The 13,607-nt window shown below is 37.8% G+C and overlaps 1 protein-coding gene across 2 annotated transcripts in view; it reads right to left on the bottom strand.

Annotated features, from left to right (window-relative positions):
* epha10 (EPH receptor A10) overlaps positions 1–13,607 on the bottom strand; it is a 179,173-nt gene that overhangs the window by 52,671 nt on the left and 112,895 nt on the right. For both annotated transcript variants that reach the window (XM_088405727.1, XM_088405726.1), the window contains exon 5: positions 8,531–8,860. In XM_088405727.1, the coding sequence (XP_088261853.1) occupies positions 8,531–8,860 (330 nt within the window). The remainder of the gene's footprint in view (positions 1–8,530; positions 8,861–13,607) is intronic.

Here is a 13,607-nt window from a genome sequence, read left to right on the forward strand (position 1 = left end):
GGACTCACATTGCATTGAAGTCTGCCCTTCAACCCTGCATTATCCATACACTATTATGTGGTCACCTTCTCATGAGTTTTGGCCGGGTTTCAAAGTGGACATCACACTTCCCACAAAAGAAAAAAAACCACACTTGAAATCCATATCCAGTGCATACATGGCTAAAGATCTAGAGTGCCTCTTTATAGACTCCAATTATAGGCCAAGAGGTAGGCAATTAAAATTCCCATCACAGAATGACAAAGCATCTTAAGTGGCTGTGCTATAGTCCTGAAAAGTAGCTTGATGACTCTATTCATTTAGTGCCTGCTGAAGCCTCACCGTCCCATCACTTCTAATTAAGAAGGCAAAAGAGGATTCAAATGCCTCCATGCAGAGTGCTGAAGGCGGGGATGAGCGGAGAAAAGGTAGAGAGGTGTGAAAGTGGATGGAGGGGAAAAAAAAAAGCTATTGGGAACTTGATAAAGAAAAGCAAAGTTTTGTTTATTGACAGCGGAGTAGCTGTCATTCAAAGAACAAATAGTTCGTGTGAAACTGTTTTCCATTATGCGCCTTGCGATTGGAAAAAATCCAGGGTGTACCCTGCCTCTTATCAAAGTCAGCCACTCCAAGAGGTAATCATTTAACCAGTACAGCGTTGCATTTGGAATAAACCTCAGGATGATGCATGCTGTTGACTTTGGTGCAGATGGTGCAGGTTCAATTCCAGGTCAGTGCCCGAATAACCACCGACAGTGGGTCCCGAGAAAGAATAACACGGACACAGGTGGGTAGATTCAGGAAGGGCGTCCGTTGGGAGGAAACAAAACAAAACAAAAAAAAACATTCGGGTACACTAATCAGTGACTGACTTTGAAAAAAAGTTGGTGTGTGTCCTTTATTGATCAGGAGCAAAACACAGGTCATTTGTTCCAAAATATTGGTTTGTATGCATTCTTTTTTTTTTCATCTTTGTAGGTAATTTCTTCTTCATTTAATTCCTTTTAACAACACTGCGTGCAATTTAGGAAAAACAAACAACTAAAATGGGCAGGATGATTTCAAAATTGCTGCCATTTTTTTTTTCTAGAATGTGAAGCAAAATTCCACTGATTAGACCTGATTATGATTGGACAAATCTACAGCTATGTGACAACTCGTTTGTAGAGTCACATTTGAGACAGTGGGTGAGAGGTGTGTACAGCTCAAGTACGATCAATATCTGGAAACACCAAGCTAGCATCACAGGAATTTGTGCTGGCTTTTCTATTTACCTTGCAACCAAGTTTTATTTCTTTTTATGCTGGTTTATTTTAGTTTTTAACATGTGGAACTATTATATCTTAGTGCTTTATTTACATAGACATTTTTTTCCACAAAAAAAAAAAAATGTGATTCACAGTGTGTTTGTTTCTCATGATTAGTTGTATTTGAATAGTTCTCAAAGTCATTTCATAACATGCATTATTCTTAAATTGAGACACTTTTTATCTTTGCCTAATCCATTCCAAGCCCCTACAAAAACGCTCATAACGCATTTAAAATAATAAAGGAATTTTAGCGATTGATAATATTTATGCAGTTCATTTGTTTGCCTTGAGATGGTGCTGGTGTGTGCAGAGAACTTTAAGTTGTTTTATATGATTGTGCTAATTTTAAGTCCACATGAGCTATAATAGTTATTTAGGGATATTTTATCTTTTTTAATTGATTTATAACCCTGTGTCTTATAGTCCAGATTGGCTTATCTGTTTTTTTTGTTGGGTTTTTTTTTTTTTTTTTGCTGGCCACCTGTGTACCTGTTTGAGGTGTGAATTTATGGAACAACTACCAAATAGAACTGAAAAAATGGAATGAAAAAATACAATCTTTTTGTTTAAAGATCTGATGTTATTACCTGCGGCTTATAGTCCAGTGCGGCTTATCTGTGACAATTTATTATTATTTTTTTCCTCATAATTTGCTGCTGCGGCTTATATACCAGTGCACCTTATAGTCCAAATAATACCGGTATTAAAATTTAGAATTAGAATTTAAAAAAGGAAAGACAAAAAAACCCCAAAAAACAATAAAGCTAAAAAAATAAATACATTGAGGCTAGTTAGTAAACAGCAAGAGGTAAGTCATTTTCTGCTCAATTTATGATGAGAATGACCGAATGAATGGAGTCCAAATTTTCTAGCCATGGTTCTCCACATTCCCATTTCAGTTCTTTCAGCTCAGAACCTGACTCTTGCGGTGCCCCTGATATCTTTTCTTGGTGACATCAACACATCGGCTCATTCAACCAGTTCCCTGTTGTCTTTACTGTCCTCAAGCGTCACAATGGCACATAGTTCAGACAAAGGTTGCTATTGTCCGCACAGCATTTATGGGTGTCTGCACTAACTCGTTATCCGTGAGCCCCTTTCCCCCTGCGCCCAGAAGGCATTCTGCTCACATTGCTACACCACTCACCTCTCCTCATCCCTTCAACTTCTATATTCGAGCGCTCCCTCTTCCCCTCCGCCTTTCTTCGTCCGTCTCTCAGGCCCGTGTAACTCCGCGGGGACCAGCCATCTAAGCAGAGCCAGTAATCCTCTCAGGATATTGAAATGCCAATCCTTCCTCCTCCCTGACCCACCCCATCACTACAGCCATCCTGCATCCCTCTCTACTTCTCTGCCTCAGCTAAAGGGCTTTGGAAGTACCACCAGGGGCCGAGACATTCAACCCGCATGTGTTTTCCATCACTCTCTCTCACACACACACACATAAAGCTATAAAAGCCAAAGGAAGATACCGTAGCATCCTAGCGTCCTTGCACATACAAAGATCATGCACGAGCCAATGCGCCGAGTTCACGGCATGCGTGATCGGTGCGGCAAACGCATGAAAAATGCTGTCACGCACAAATGGCCCGGGGCGTGCGCTGCAGATGCACGTACACGGATACACACAAAATCCACAGCGAGATAAGGAGCCGTGGGTAATTCTGATCCTCCGTTTATCCACCCCGTGCGCCAACCACTCACGCAACCCCTGCTACGTTTCTATCCCCGTGCTCCAATTTATCCATCCATCCAAACATGCAAAACGACCCCCGTGCCCCCAATGGCCTGGGGGGTGAGATTAAAAAAAAAAAAAAAAAATCCATCTGTTTAGGAGCAATTCACTACTCCTTAACAGATGTGGTAGTGAAATCATTGCGGTTTTCTTCAAAAACAATTCAAGAGATAAAAAGTTACCAAACATAGTATTTGTAAAATTGTGATGATAGCTTTTATTGCTGTTCAACACCATCAATCACCATTGTCATGCTGAAGTGCTAATTCACAAATAAAACACAAAGTAAAATTGCAATCAATGAATCACATAGTGTTTTAATCACTTTAATCAGTCTAATTTGTTATCTCTAACTTTCTGCTTTCTGTATGTGGATTAGATCAGTTTTTGTGCATAGAGCTAATTGTGCTGCAGTTGTTGGGCGATGGAAAACAAAAGTCAATCCCACCCTGAAATAGACATGGATTGGCAGTCAATTTGTTGGCATAACCGTATATGCTCCTATTATGGGTGGGGAAAAGCAAGTTCAAGACCAGAAGGAAGACATGAAAATTGAAGGGCATGAGAGAGTTGTCAGTGTGATGAATGGTAGATTTAACTTCTAAAAACGCTCCAAGGGCACATTTGAAAAAAGTAGAGTGATATGCCGTCTATGTAAGAAGGATTTTGCTTACCACAGAAGCAGCTCAAGTTCAGCCTATCGCATAAATGCAAAGCATCCAGCTGCGCCTGCAGTGAAAGCTAGCAATAGCAAAAAAGATGCTAAAATAAACCAGAACACCCCGCATTTTGGCATGTCTTCAACAGACGGGATGAAAGATGTTTGTTATTATTTGGCAATTAGTAAAAAAAATAAATAAAAAATAAATAAACGCGCATAATTTGTTCTGATGGTTGAAACTACAGGTTGTAGCCAACACTTGGGTCTAGCTCCAAAGAGATCAGAAGGTAAATGATTACAGCTACAACTGCTAAAGTCTATTAAAAAAAATAAATGACTGAAGACATTTTTTTTTTGTTGTCTATATTTTTTTCGATAAACATGTTCAGTGCATCTGGAAATTATTAACAGTGATTCACTTTTTCCATGTTTTGTCATGTTACAGCATTCATTCCAAATTGTATTAAATTAATCTCTTACGTCAAAAAAACTCTACACAAACAAGTTGGGGGACATTTGTTAAAATTGTTCTCATAATAGAAAACTAAGAAATCATATTTAGTTAAGTATTTACAACCTTTGCTTAATACTTTGGTGATCCATCATTGGCAACAAATACAGCCTCAAGTCAATTTGAATATGATGCCTCAAGTTTAGCACACCTATCTTTGGCAGCTCTGACCCAGTCCAAGGTCAAGAGCACTCTGGAGCAGGTTTTCATTCAGAATATCTATGTAAATTGCAAAGAACAAAAAACATCCCCATAGCATTATGCTGCCACCACCATGTTTCCCTGTAGGGATGCTATTGGCCTGGCGATGAGCAGTGGCTGGTTTATATAGACAGGTGTGTGATATTCCAAATCCTGTTTAAACAATTGAATTTACCTCAGGTGGACTCCAATTCATCAGCAGAAACATCTCAGTGGAAAAAAGAAGCCCCTGAGCTTTGAGTTTCATGGCAAAGGCTGCAAATGTTTTCTATTTTTAATGAATTCGAAAAATGTGTTGCAAGGCTGCTGCAAGTCAAGGAAAATTAAAAGACACTTTTTAAAAGACAGTTTTCCAAGATTATATAGATTTGCTTCTCAAGTGTTAATCATTTGTAACAACAATTGGCCTTATGGGGACGGACCGATCATATCAGTTTAGCAAAAGTGCATTATTTGAAGTTGACCATTTATGGACAAATGAGGTTTCCACCTCCCAGGGACAATTCAGTCAGTGGTCTTATATTCATTGGCCACTTTCCCAGCAAATAGATATAAACTATCCTCTCCAGGCTAACAAGCTTATCACACCCAGACAAACAAACAGGGCACAAGTGGCAAAGATAACGAGAGTGATTCAAGAGATTGAGTTTTGAAAATATTAAATTGAACGGTGATGGAATGAGTCATGTTTAAAGTACTTGCACAACAAAAGTCAGTTTAAGTGGGGACATAATAAATGGGATCAAATATTTGATATACAGTCACGGTTTGTTTAATGCTATTATAGAAAAAGATGGGAACACACTTTTTTTAGGCACTGAGAAATGGAAGTTAATTTTTTTGAGGCAGGAACTCAGACACATGATATTTTTTGCGTGACATGAATAGATGAAATAAGTCATCTGTTTGAACTAATGTCGACTGTCTAAATAGAGAATAGGTCATGAAACATGCAATCTAATAGTGTGCATCTGTTTCTTGTGTTTGTGCAAATCATATTAACAGATATGAATGTCAAATAAAGCAACCCGAGAGTAAGATTTCGAAATGCCGTTATACCCACTGTTGACTACTGAATGACACAAATTAACCACACAACACTGAAAGGCTTACAAACACACACTCCTAAACACATGTCCACTCCCACATAAGGGTTGATAGTTAAAATACATGAAAATTCCATTTGGGTAATTAAGACTTAGTAAAATTTCTTTTGTTTACCACACTGACTTAAACTTTTGACCTGCTACTTTTTTTGGAGGACATCCTGTGTACATTAAGATGGCTCTCAAACAGGCTTGTGTGTACCCCTGGGGTTAGAACAAGGCACTTTAAGATGCATGTGAGATTTTAACATCTTTTCTGCAGGTGACAGCAAATCTAAAACGCTTTTCAATGCAGCGTCAGGAACGGTACCTTTTCAAATCAAGAGCACATTCATTTGAACATGAAGTCATAGTCATAAATTGTCTTATAACTTTGGGAGTTCCTGAATAAAATATGCAAAAACATACCAATGCAAATTTAGGAAAAAAAAAGTATGAATTAACTAATTATTTCAATTAATTAGGCTGATTAAGCGGCTTTAGAAAATGGATGGATGGATAGGGGGTACTTGGCTGGGGGGGGGGGGAATCACAGCAGGTACATCATTGAAAAAAGTTTGAGAAGCACTAGTGTACAATATGCTGTGGAACCAGTAAATGTATTCTGCTATTTTAAAAATTGGAATTCGTTTTTTTGAAAATGTTTGTAATAAGGGAAGAAATGTGGTTTTAGAAATGCACTGTAGAAACAGCAAAGAGCTCCACAAATGACTATAAACGTTAAGAAAATTAAATATTTCAATTAAATTTGACTTTAACAAACTTTAATTCGTTAATGTTAGCTTCGTATGCAACAAATTGAGCCTGGAATAAATTAATTTTATTTCAGTGATTTCTTTGGGAGGAAAAAAGGTAGTTTTTTTAAAAAGAGAATTCCAAATCATGGGCAATAGTTTTAGACTTGTAAAACACAAATTTTACACTTCCACCGTATGATATTTGTATCCGAAAGAGTAACTCAGCACCAACGATAGAAAACTTCTTTTACAAACCTTCCTTCACAGGAATACTAAAATTGCGAGCGGTGAAAAAGTGTGCGGCCTTAACAAGCCGCATCACCACAAAAAGCCTTTAATTAATGATGTTCGGCTTACAGTCGACGTGAAGACTGCACTAAGGAGCCCATTGAATTTTGAGTAGCACTATATTATGACCATCCCATCGTATATCGTCGCTATAGCTTAATGGTTGTGAAGAGGCAGCTTGAGAACAGCCGAGTCAGAAATGAAAGTGGAATGAGGCTTTTCAAGGTTGTGGAGGAGGATGAAAGCTCTACATTTTTTACATTTCCTCTTCAATTGCGGATTTCTTGTTTTTACCAAAAGCTCCGAGCATGAAATGGTGGGCCTCTTTCAAAGTAGCAATGTAGGAGATAGCTATAAATGCTTATTCATCTGCTATCTCTTTTACTGTAGATGAATATTTGTTTTTCACCGTAAAACTTTCAAAGCGAGCTCAAGGATGACTTCGAGAATATAGGGGATCATTTCCCATGTGATCACATGACATCGTAATGAGGAATTTGATGATTTTAACGCGACGTTTGACACTTGACATATGGAAGGAAATCGGAACGGGTTTAGTTGACGGGACGTCACGCCGGCTGCTTTCATCATATCACACAATTTGAATAAGATGTCGCTCTTCTGTATTTTCCCCTGGTAAATTCAAATCAAAGCACAAAGTAAACAAAAACAACCGTTTCCTTTGTTTTTTTCATCTCTCAGTCACTCCTCTCAATTCTGCAATTAGATTACCAATCTTCGAAAAAATTTAGATTTTGTTTGAGTGAACGATTTGCATAAATAGCAGCAGTTTCACAAACCAAAAGGAGCTCAATAAGTATGACGAGAAATATGTTTGTCTGCATGCATAATTTCACATTTCAAAGGCTCAGCCTGATTTTTTTTATGTTTCTTGACGGATATCATGAACATAATTCATATATATATATATATATATATATATATATATATATATATATATATATATATATATATATATATATATATATATATATATTAGTGCTGTCAAAAGAAATCAACACTCAAGCATCAACAACTATTTTCAGTCAAGCTTGTAATATATATTGACTTGAATCCTGGAATTTATGCAAAATAATCGAGTAAAAAGGATTTTGAATGTTGTAATATCTTTCTTTGATTCTTTAATACAATTATTTTCCTGACAAATACAACCATATCAGACACATCATTTAAGGCATTTTTTTTAAAGTCCTCGCATGGAAACAATTCTCTTTGGACTTGTAGGTTTACTTGTCCATCATGACTACACTCCAGCAGCATTTAATTGTTTGGAGGTATCAGTACTTGCAGATACTCCTATCAGCTGCTCTTTTGCAAAGGCTTTATGATCACGAAGTTGAAAGTACACATCAAGGAATAGAAAATTGATGATAATTTTCTGAAATTTGACCTAATGCTTCAGTATATTGGAATCTTTCTTTAAAGTTATGTCATTGCTTTTTCGGGCACATTTTGTGGTACCACTGTTATTGATAACTACTCGAGTTGAGTACTTGAACTGATATGCGTCTGTCAAAAACTACTATTGAACGTTACTACTACTAATTTTACTAGTAAAACTACTACTACTATTACTACTAGTTGAGTTTACAGTATTTGTATAGCCCTGAATTACCACAGTCTCAAAGGGCTAAACAGGTGAAAAAGAAATTGATCTATGATGTGAAATCTATTTTCATATAGAACATCACGTATACACAATGGCATCCCCTGAACAAAGCGCCCAGAAGAGGGAGGAAAAACTAAAAAAAAACACATTTTGGGAAAATTAGAAACCTTCAGAAGGGACTGCAGGTAGGAGGAGCCCCTTCTATGCTAATGGCTTATAAAAATAACGCATTGTGCCATATTGAGCGGTAAATGTCCAGTACTACGACTACTACTACTACTACTAATAATAATAACAATGACAACACGCCCTACCTGTCAAAATGTTAAAACAAATAAAAAAAAGAGTGTATTTTCAATAAGCATGACTCACCAGGCAAGCCCGTTGACACGTTGACCTGTGTGTAGAACCTCTTGTTGGGTAGAAGCTCAGACACTCCATTCAAGGCTTCCACAGTGAAGGTGTAGTTAGTGTTGGGAAGGAGATTGACCACGGTCACCGTTCTCTCCGACAGACCGATTTGCTGAGGCACATAACCGATGCTCGCCCCGCACGGCTCGCACAGCCTGCCGGCGCACCGCCGGCAACCCACGCTGTAGGTCAGATCGACCCTGCCGCCCGTGTCGGCTGGCGCGGCCCATTCCAGTATGAGGGTGGACTGCTTCATGCTGTAGACCAAGTCTCGAGGAGGTGAGGGGGGCCCTGAAAGATCAAAAAAAGAGATGCGTTTTTGTTGACTCCATTATCTCGGTTTTCAAATGAACAACTGAAGTTGATTGGATAGCAACTGGTTACATATACAAAAAACATTCATAAGGTTAATCTAGCCTATTTTTTATCTCATCTGTGGAATAATGTTTACTGAAGATGCAAAAGATCACTTTTGTTAAAAACACAATTTGTTGTATCGTTCAGTATCCTATGAAATGATACAGTGGTCCTGAAAGTTGTTCTTTTCATTGATGTACCTCGTGTGATTTATTGGTTAAAACCACTTATACCCTAATCAGCACAAAGCATTTTGGGATGAAAAAAATCTAAGACATAAAATGAAAATGCTGGCTAAACCGTGTTTGACTTATTAAAGTTTTGGGATTCACATTATGACACTGTGGGACATGTTGGCAATACATTATTTCATGTGCAATCAATATAAAACCTTCAAAATAAAACCATGCAACATTTTAGCTATAAGTTCATTCATGTTCCAATTAATTTTCTCTTAATTTGAAAAGAAACAAAAATTCTGCCACATCATTGAAACGCCTCATATCAAATGTGCTAATACCTGTAGAAATCTTGTTAAAATCATTGTACCCCTTGGAATGTCTTCACATTACCCGAGGGGTACTTGTACCCCCATTTTAGAAATTCCCCAAATCCCTTTACAGTATTTTGGCAGTCAGCAAAAACTGCAAGTAATTTTATACCCAAGGGCTGGCCACTTTATTCAGGATGCTAAATACCGCCCTATCTATAATAAAGGTTGGTGCAAAGAATTCATCTAATAGGGTGGTGATTATGACAGACAAAGGCTTCCCATTACATTTTAATAAGCTTTAATAAACCCTTGGATAATGATATACCGCTGCTTCTAAATGAATATATCCCACCCCCATTGTCTCCTCACAGATCAATACAATTTTGGGTTACATTTTTATCCTTAGTGGGATCACCTCCAGAGTATACAATATTATTAAGCCTTCAACTTCTACTTGCAGGGCTTTTGCATGTCATTTTAAACCCCAGAGTGCTTAAGAATACAATACAGTTCAGGTCAGATGGCTGGATTTAATCCTGGTGGTGTCTTGAGTGACCCGCGCGGGTCGTTACTCGCCGTTCTAGCGGACGGAGAGCTCAAGAGTGCCGCGGTGCATTAAAGTCCATGCATTTTGGATGTCGACGTGTATGTTTCCCACATGATGAATAAGTAAAGGTGCGGCTCAGCATGTGCGCGGGCAAACACGTCACAGACCGCAGCTGCCCGCCACCCCCACCCCAAGCCACTCCACCCACACTGAGAAGAAAATTACATAAGATCAAAATGAGCAGTTAATGTGAATCCACATGCATTTGATGTGGACCCAGCTGGGACTTTATTCATGTCCGCTCGGCCTTGCGTGCCCTTACTGGAGAACTTTCCTCGTTTCTGCTCTTCACTTCAAATCCGAGCGCTTCATATTAAAAAACATAACCCGCTCACTGCCCCACTCCCTGAGTCATCTCTTCTATCTATTGCTCTTGTTGTTCACTCTCCATCTCAGACAAACTTTCTTTTCATGTAGATTTACATAAATCCCATCAAAAAACTGTCTGCTGCAAATGTAAAACAAATCCAAAACTAATGCCCCAAACAATGTGAGTGAATTCTTTGCACCTATCGCTGAAATCTTTAGATTATCTGTGTTGATGGATTGCTACTAGTCAAAATAGTTCTGTTTAATGTTTGTCATTCTTGCGGGGATTTGTCAGTATCAAACAATACATTTGGAGAAGAATATATTGGCAAATATTATGCATCACATCAAAAGATTTGTTTTTTCCCCAAGCGGTTCAAATGTGACCATCACTGTAATTTTAGTAGTTTAAAATGCCAAAAAATGCTCCTCAGACGACATCTGAACGCTTTACTCATAAAGTAACTTGACTAAAGATGAATGGTCATTAATTATTTACAGTCATGTTTAAAGTGTGAATTTTTAATCTTGTGTTATCTTTGCTTTCTGTATGTCGATTAGATGCATTTTTATGCATCGGGCTTTTTGTGCAGGCACAACCTGAAATGGGCACATGTAAACTGTCTGATGAATGTTGAATTTACCTTGAAAAAAAACCCCCAAACAACTCAAACGCCTAGATGGCATCCATAAGAAAGGTAGAAACATTCTTTCTTTGTAAGCTTGCTTACCAAAGAAGCAGCTCGGGTTTAACTTACCACATAAATGCAAAGCATCTAGCCCTGACTGCAGCCACAGGTAACAATAGCAACAAAAACTTAGCATCTTTGTAGCACACCACTGCAAAGCTCTTAACTAAACTTAATTTGAGAACACCCCGTTTTTGGAGCATGTCTGTGATTGAAAGGATGGTGGATGTTTAATTTTAACACAATTTAACTAATTATTTGGTCATTGACAAAAGCAAGCAGCGCCATTCCTTCTGATCGCCACAACTAAATTGCAGCCAGCACTTGGTACAAGTCTAAAATATAGCAGAAAAAATGCGGAAAAAAGCATAGCATATCATTTTTTTTAAAATAATTTCAGAACACTGCACAATTATTTATTTTCTGCTTGACAACACATTTTTTATTATATGGGATAAAGTATCAGTTTAACTGCACAAAAATGTAGATCTACAATTTATAAAGGTAATTTTTCATAAAATTTTATTTTAAATACTAAATAATACTGAAATAAAATAAATAAACACTGATAAACATTTGTGGTTTGTTACCCATAGAAAAGACATGACTAGGAATTTTGATGGAATTATTTGGTTGATAAAGAAAAAAAATCAAAGCTTTTTAATTTAGACTGTGGACCTTTTGATCAAGTAACAGCTTTGCACATTTGGCTATTTTTCTATGTCAACTTTATGTTATGGATGACACTTTATGACCTGCAATGACTCTCAGTTCATAGCTGCACATTATAAAGATTTAACAGCTTGAATTCCTTGACCTCTGTCGAATTTAAAGTCGCTTTCAAAATTTTAACTAGTACTGAACATAGTTGAAATTCTTTGAACGAAACGGGAGCCAAATTATTTATGTATTTTTGCATTACACAAAAAGGTGCGACGTCATTAGCATAACCATCGCAACCGTAGCAAAAAGTTAGCTACTTGGCCCATTAGATCGCAACCGAAATAAGTAGTAAATGTGTGCTTTTAGTCGACAAAGAATTTTCCAGAGCGTCGATTAATTGAATTATACTGAATGCCTTCCTAAAACTATTCTAGTATTTCTCCATCTTATTCATCGCTCATGTTTTTATTCAGATGTATTCGTTCCAGATTCCTAAAACACACTTCTCTTACTCTTTCTCTATGCTCGTGGAGGATTAGCTAAATCCGGGGATGATCATAATTACTGAATCAATTGTGTAATTAATGTGGTCATTAGGCTGCTATAAACGTTATCGCACGCGGATCGGCGAGCTCAGCAATCAATATTGTAATTAAACCACGCCATAAAAGCCAGTATGACCGCACACTCATGAATCTCCGCGTACACACCGGCGAATGTGAATGTATGCATATAAAGCATGTATGCGCAGACCTAGTGACCCCGTGGTTTTAGTGCCCTGAGTACTCCCAGGATATACAGCCTATTATTTTGCCATCTAATTACTAAGCTGTTCTCTATGCAGAAATCAATATGGCTCCCCTGTATGGTCTTTGTCCTATTGGCCCCGTAATGCATCTTTATTGGAGAGTTGTGGTATTTGGCATGCAAGGAGAGATGTGGAGGAGTGAGGGGGGGGTAAAGGATGAGGGATGAAATGATAATGTGCAGACAGTGGGGATGAGATTGTAGTGTGCCGCGTGAGCTTGTTGCTCGAGGACAGAGGGGGAAAATTTTCAGTTTGACAGAAGGGTGAAGAATAGCGTGGCGATATGTGCCTGTATGAAATAGATGAGGCGACGTAGAAAGGAGGAAATGAGAAGCGACAAAAGAGCGGTGAGTTAAAGGGGACCTATTAAACCCATTTCAAGCGCCACTTTTTTTTTTTTTTTAATTTGGAGACGGCAATTATTTGGATTTCAAAGCCGTAAGGGGCAGAACTCTGCCAGTCAGCAACGAAATATTATCATTATTACCATATTAGATGTCATTTCAAAATGTTCAGACCGTATTTAAATATCATCAGAATCTCACGTGTCAGTGATACATAAAAAAAAAAATACAATTTTCAAATGGAAGTACGTGAAGGATGCATGTAAGACTAACAGTTTCTGCAATTTTTTTATTTGAACAGATTAAGATTTTTTAGAAGCTGAACTCAATCAAATTTCAATGCTGTTCCAAAATGCGCGTTGTCATCAGTGATGCGATTTTGTGGCACATAAGCCAGGAATAAAACCAACGATGCTTCATGAGCTATCTTCTGGAACTGATGATAAATGATGTCTAGAGATACCACAAAAAATGTAGACCTGGATGGCATAGCACTGTTTAAGGTATTTTTTTTTCCTCATCCAAACATGCTTTGCTCTGGATAGAGGGTACTTCATTGGAAAAAACAAACACATTTTACAAGGGATTAAAAAAAAAAAAAAAACGGTTGAGATTCACTGTTAAAACACATCCACAAAGCGAAACCTGCAAAATTCTGCGTTACATTGTGGTGCCTTAAACCAGCGACAGCACTGAAGCAGAATAATACTCAAAGCAGTTTCTTTCACTTGGATTGAGCTCATTATTTGAAGATGTTCAATGAGGGGA

The sequence above is a fragment of the Hippichthys cyanospilos genome, chromosome 21 (genome assembly GCF_059441005.1).
Source record: "Hippichthys cyanospilos isolate Australia breed blue-spotted pipefish chromosome 21, RoL_Hcya_1.0, whole genome shotgun sequence".
In the NCBI taxonomy this organism is placed as follows: Eukaryota; Metazoa; Chordata; class Actinopteri; order Syngnathiformes; family Syngnathidae; genus Hippichthys; species Hippichthys cyanospilos.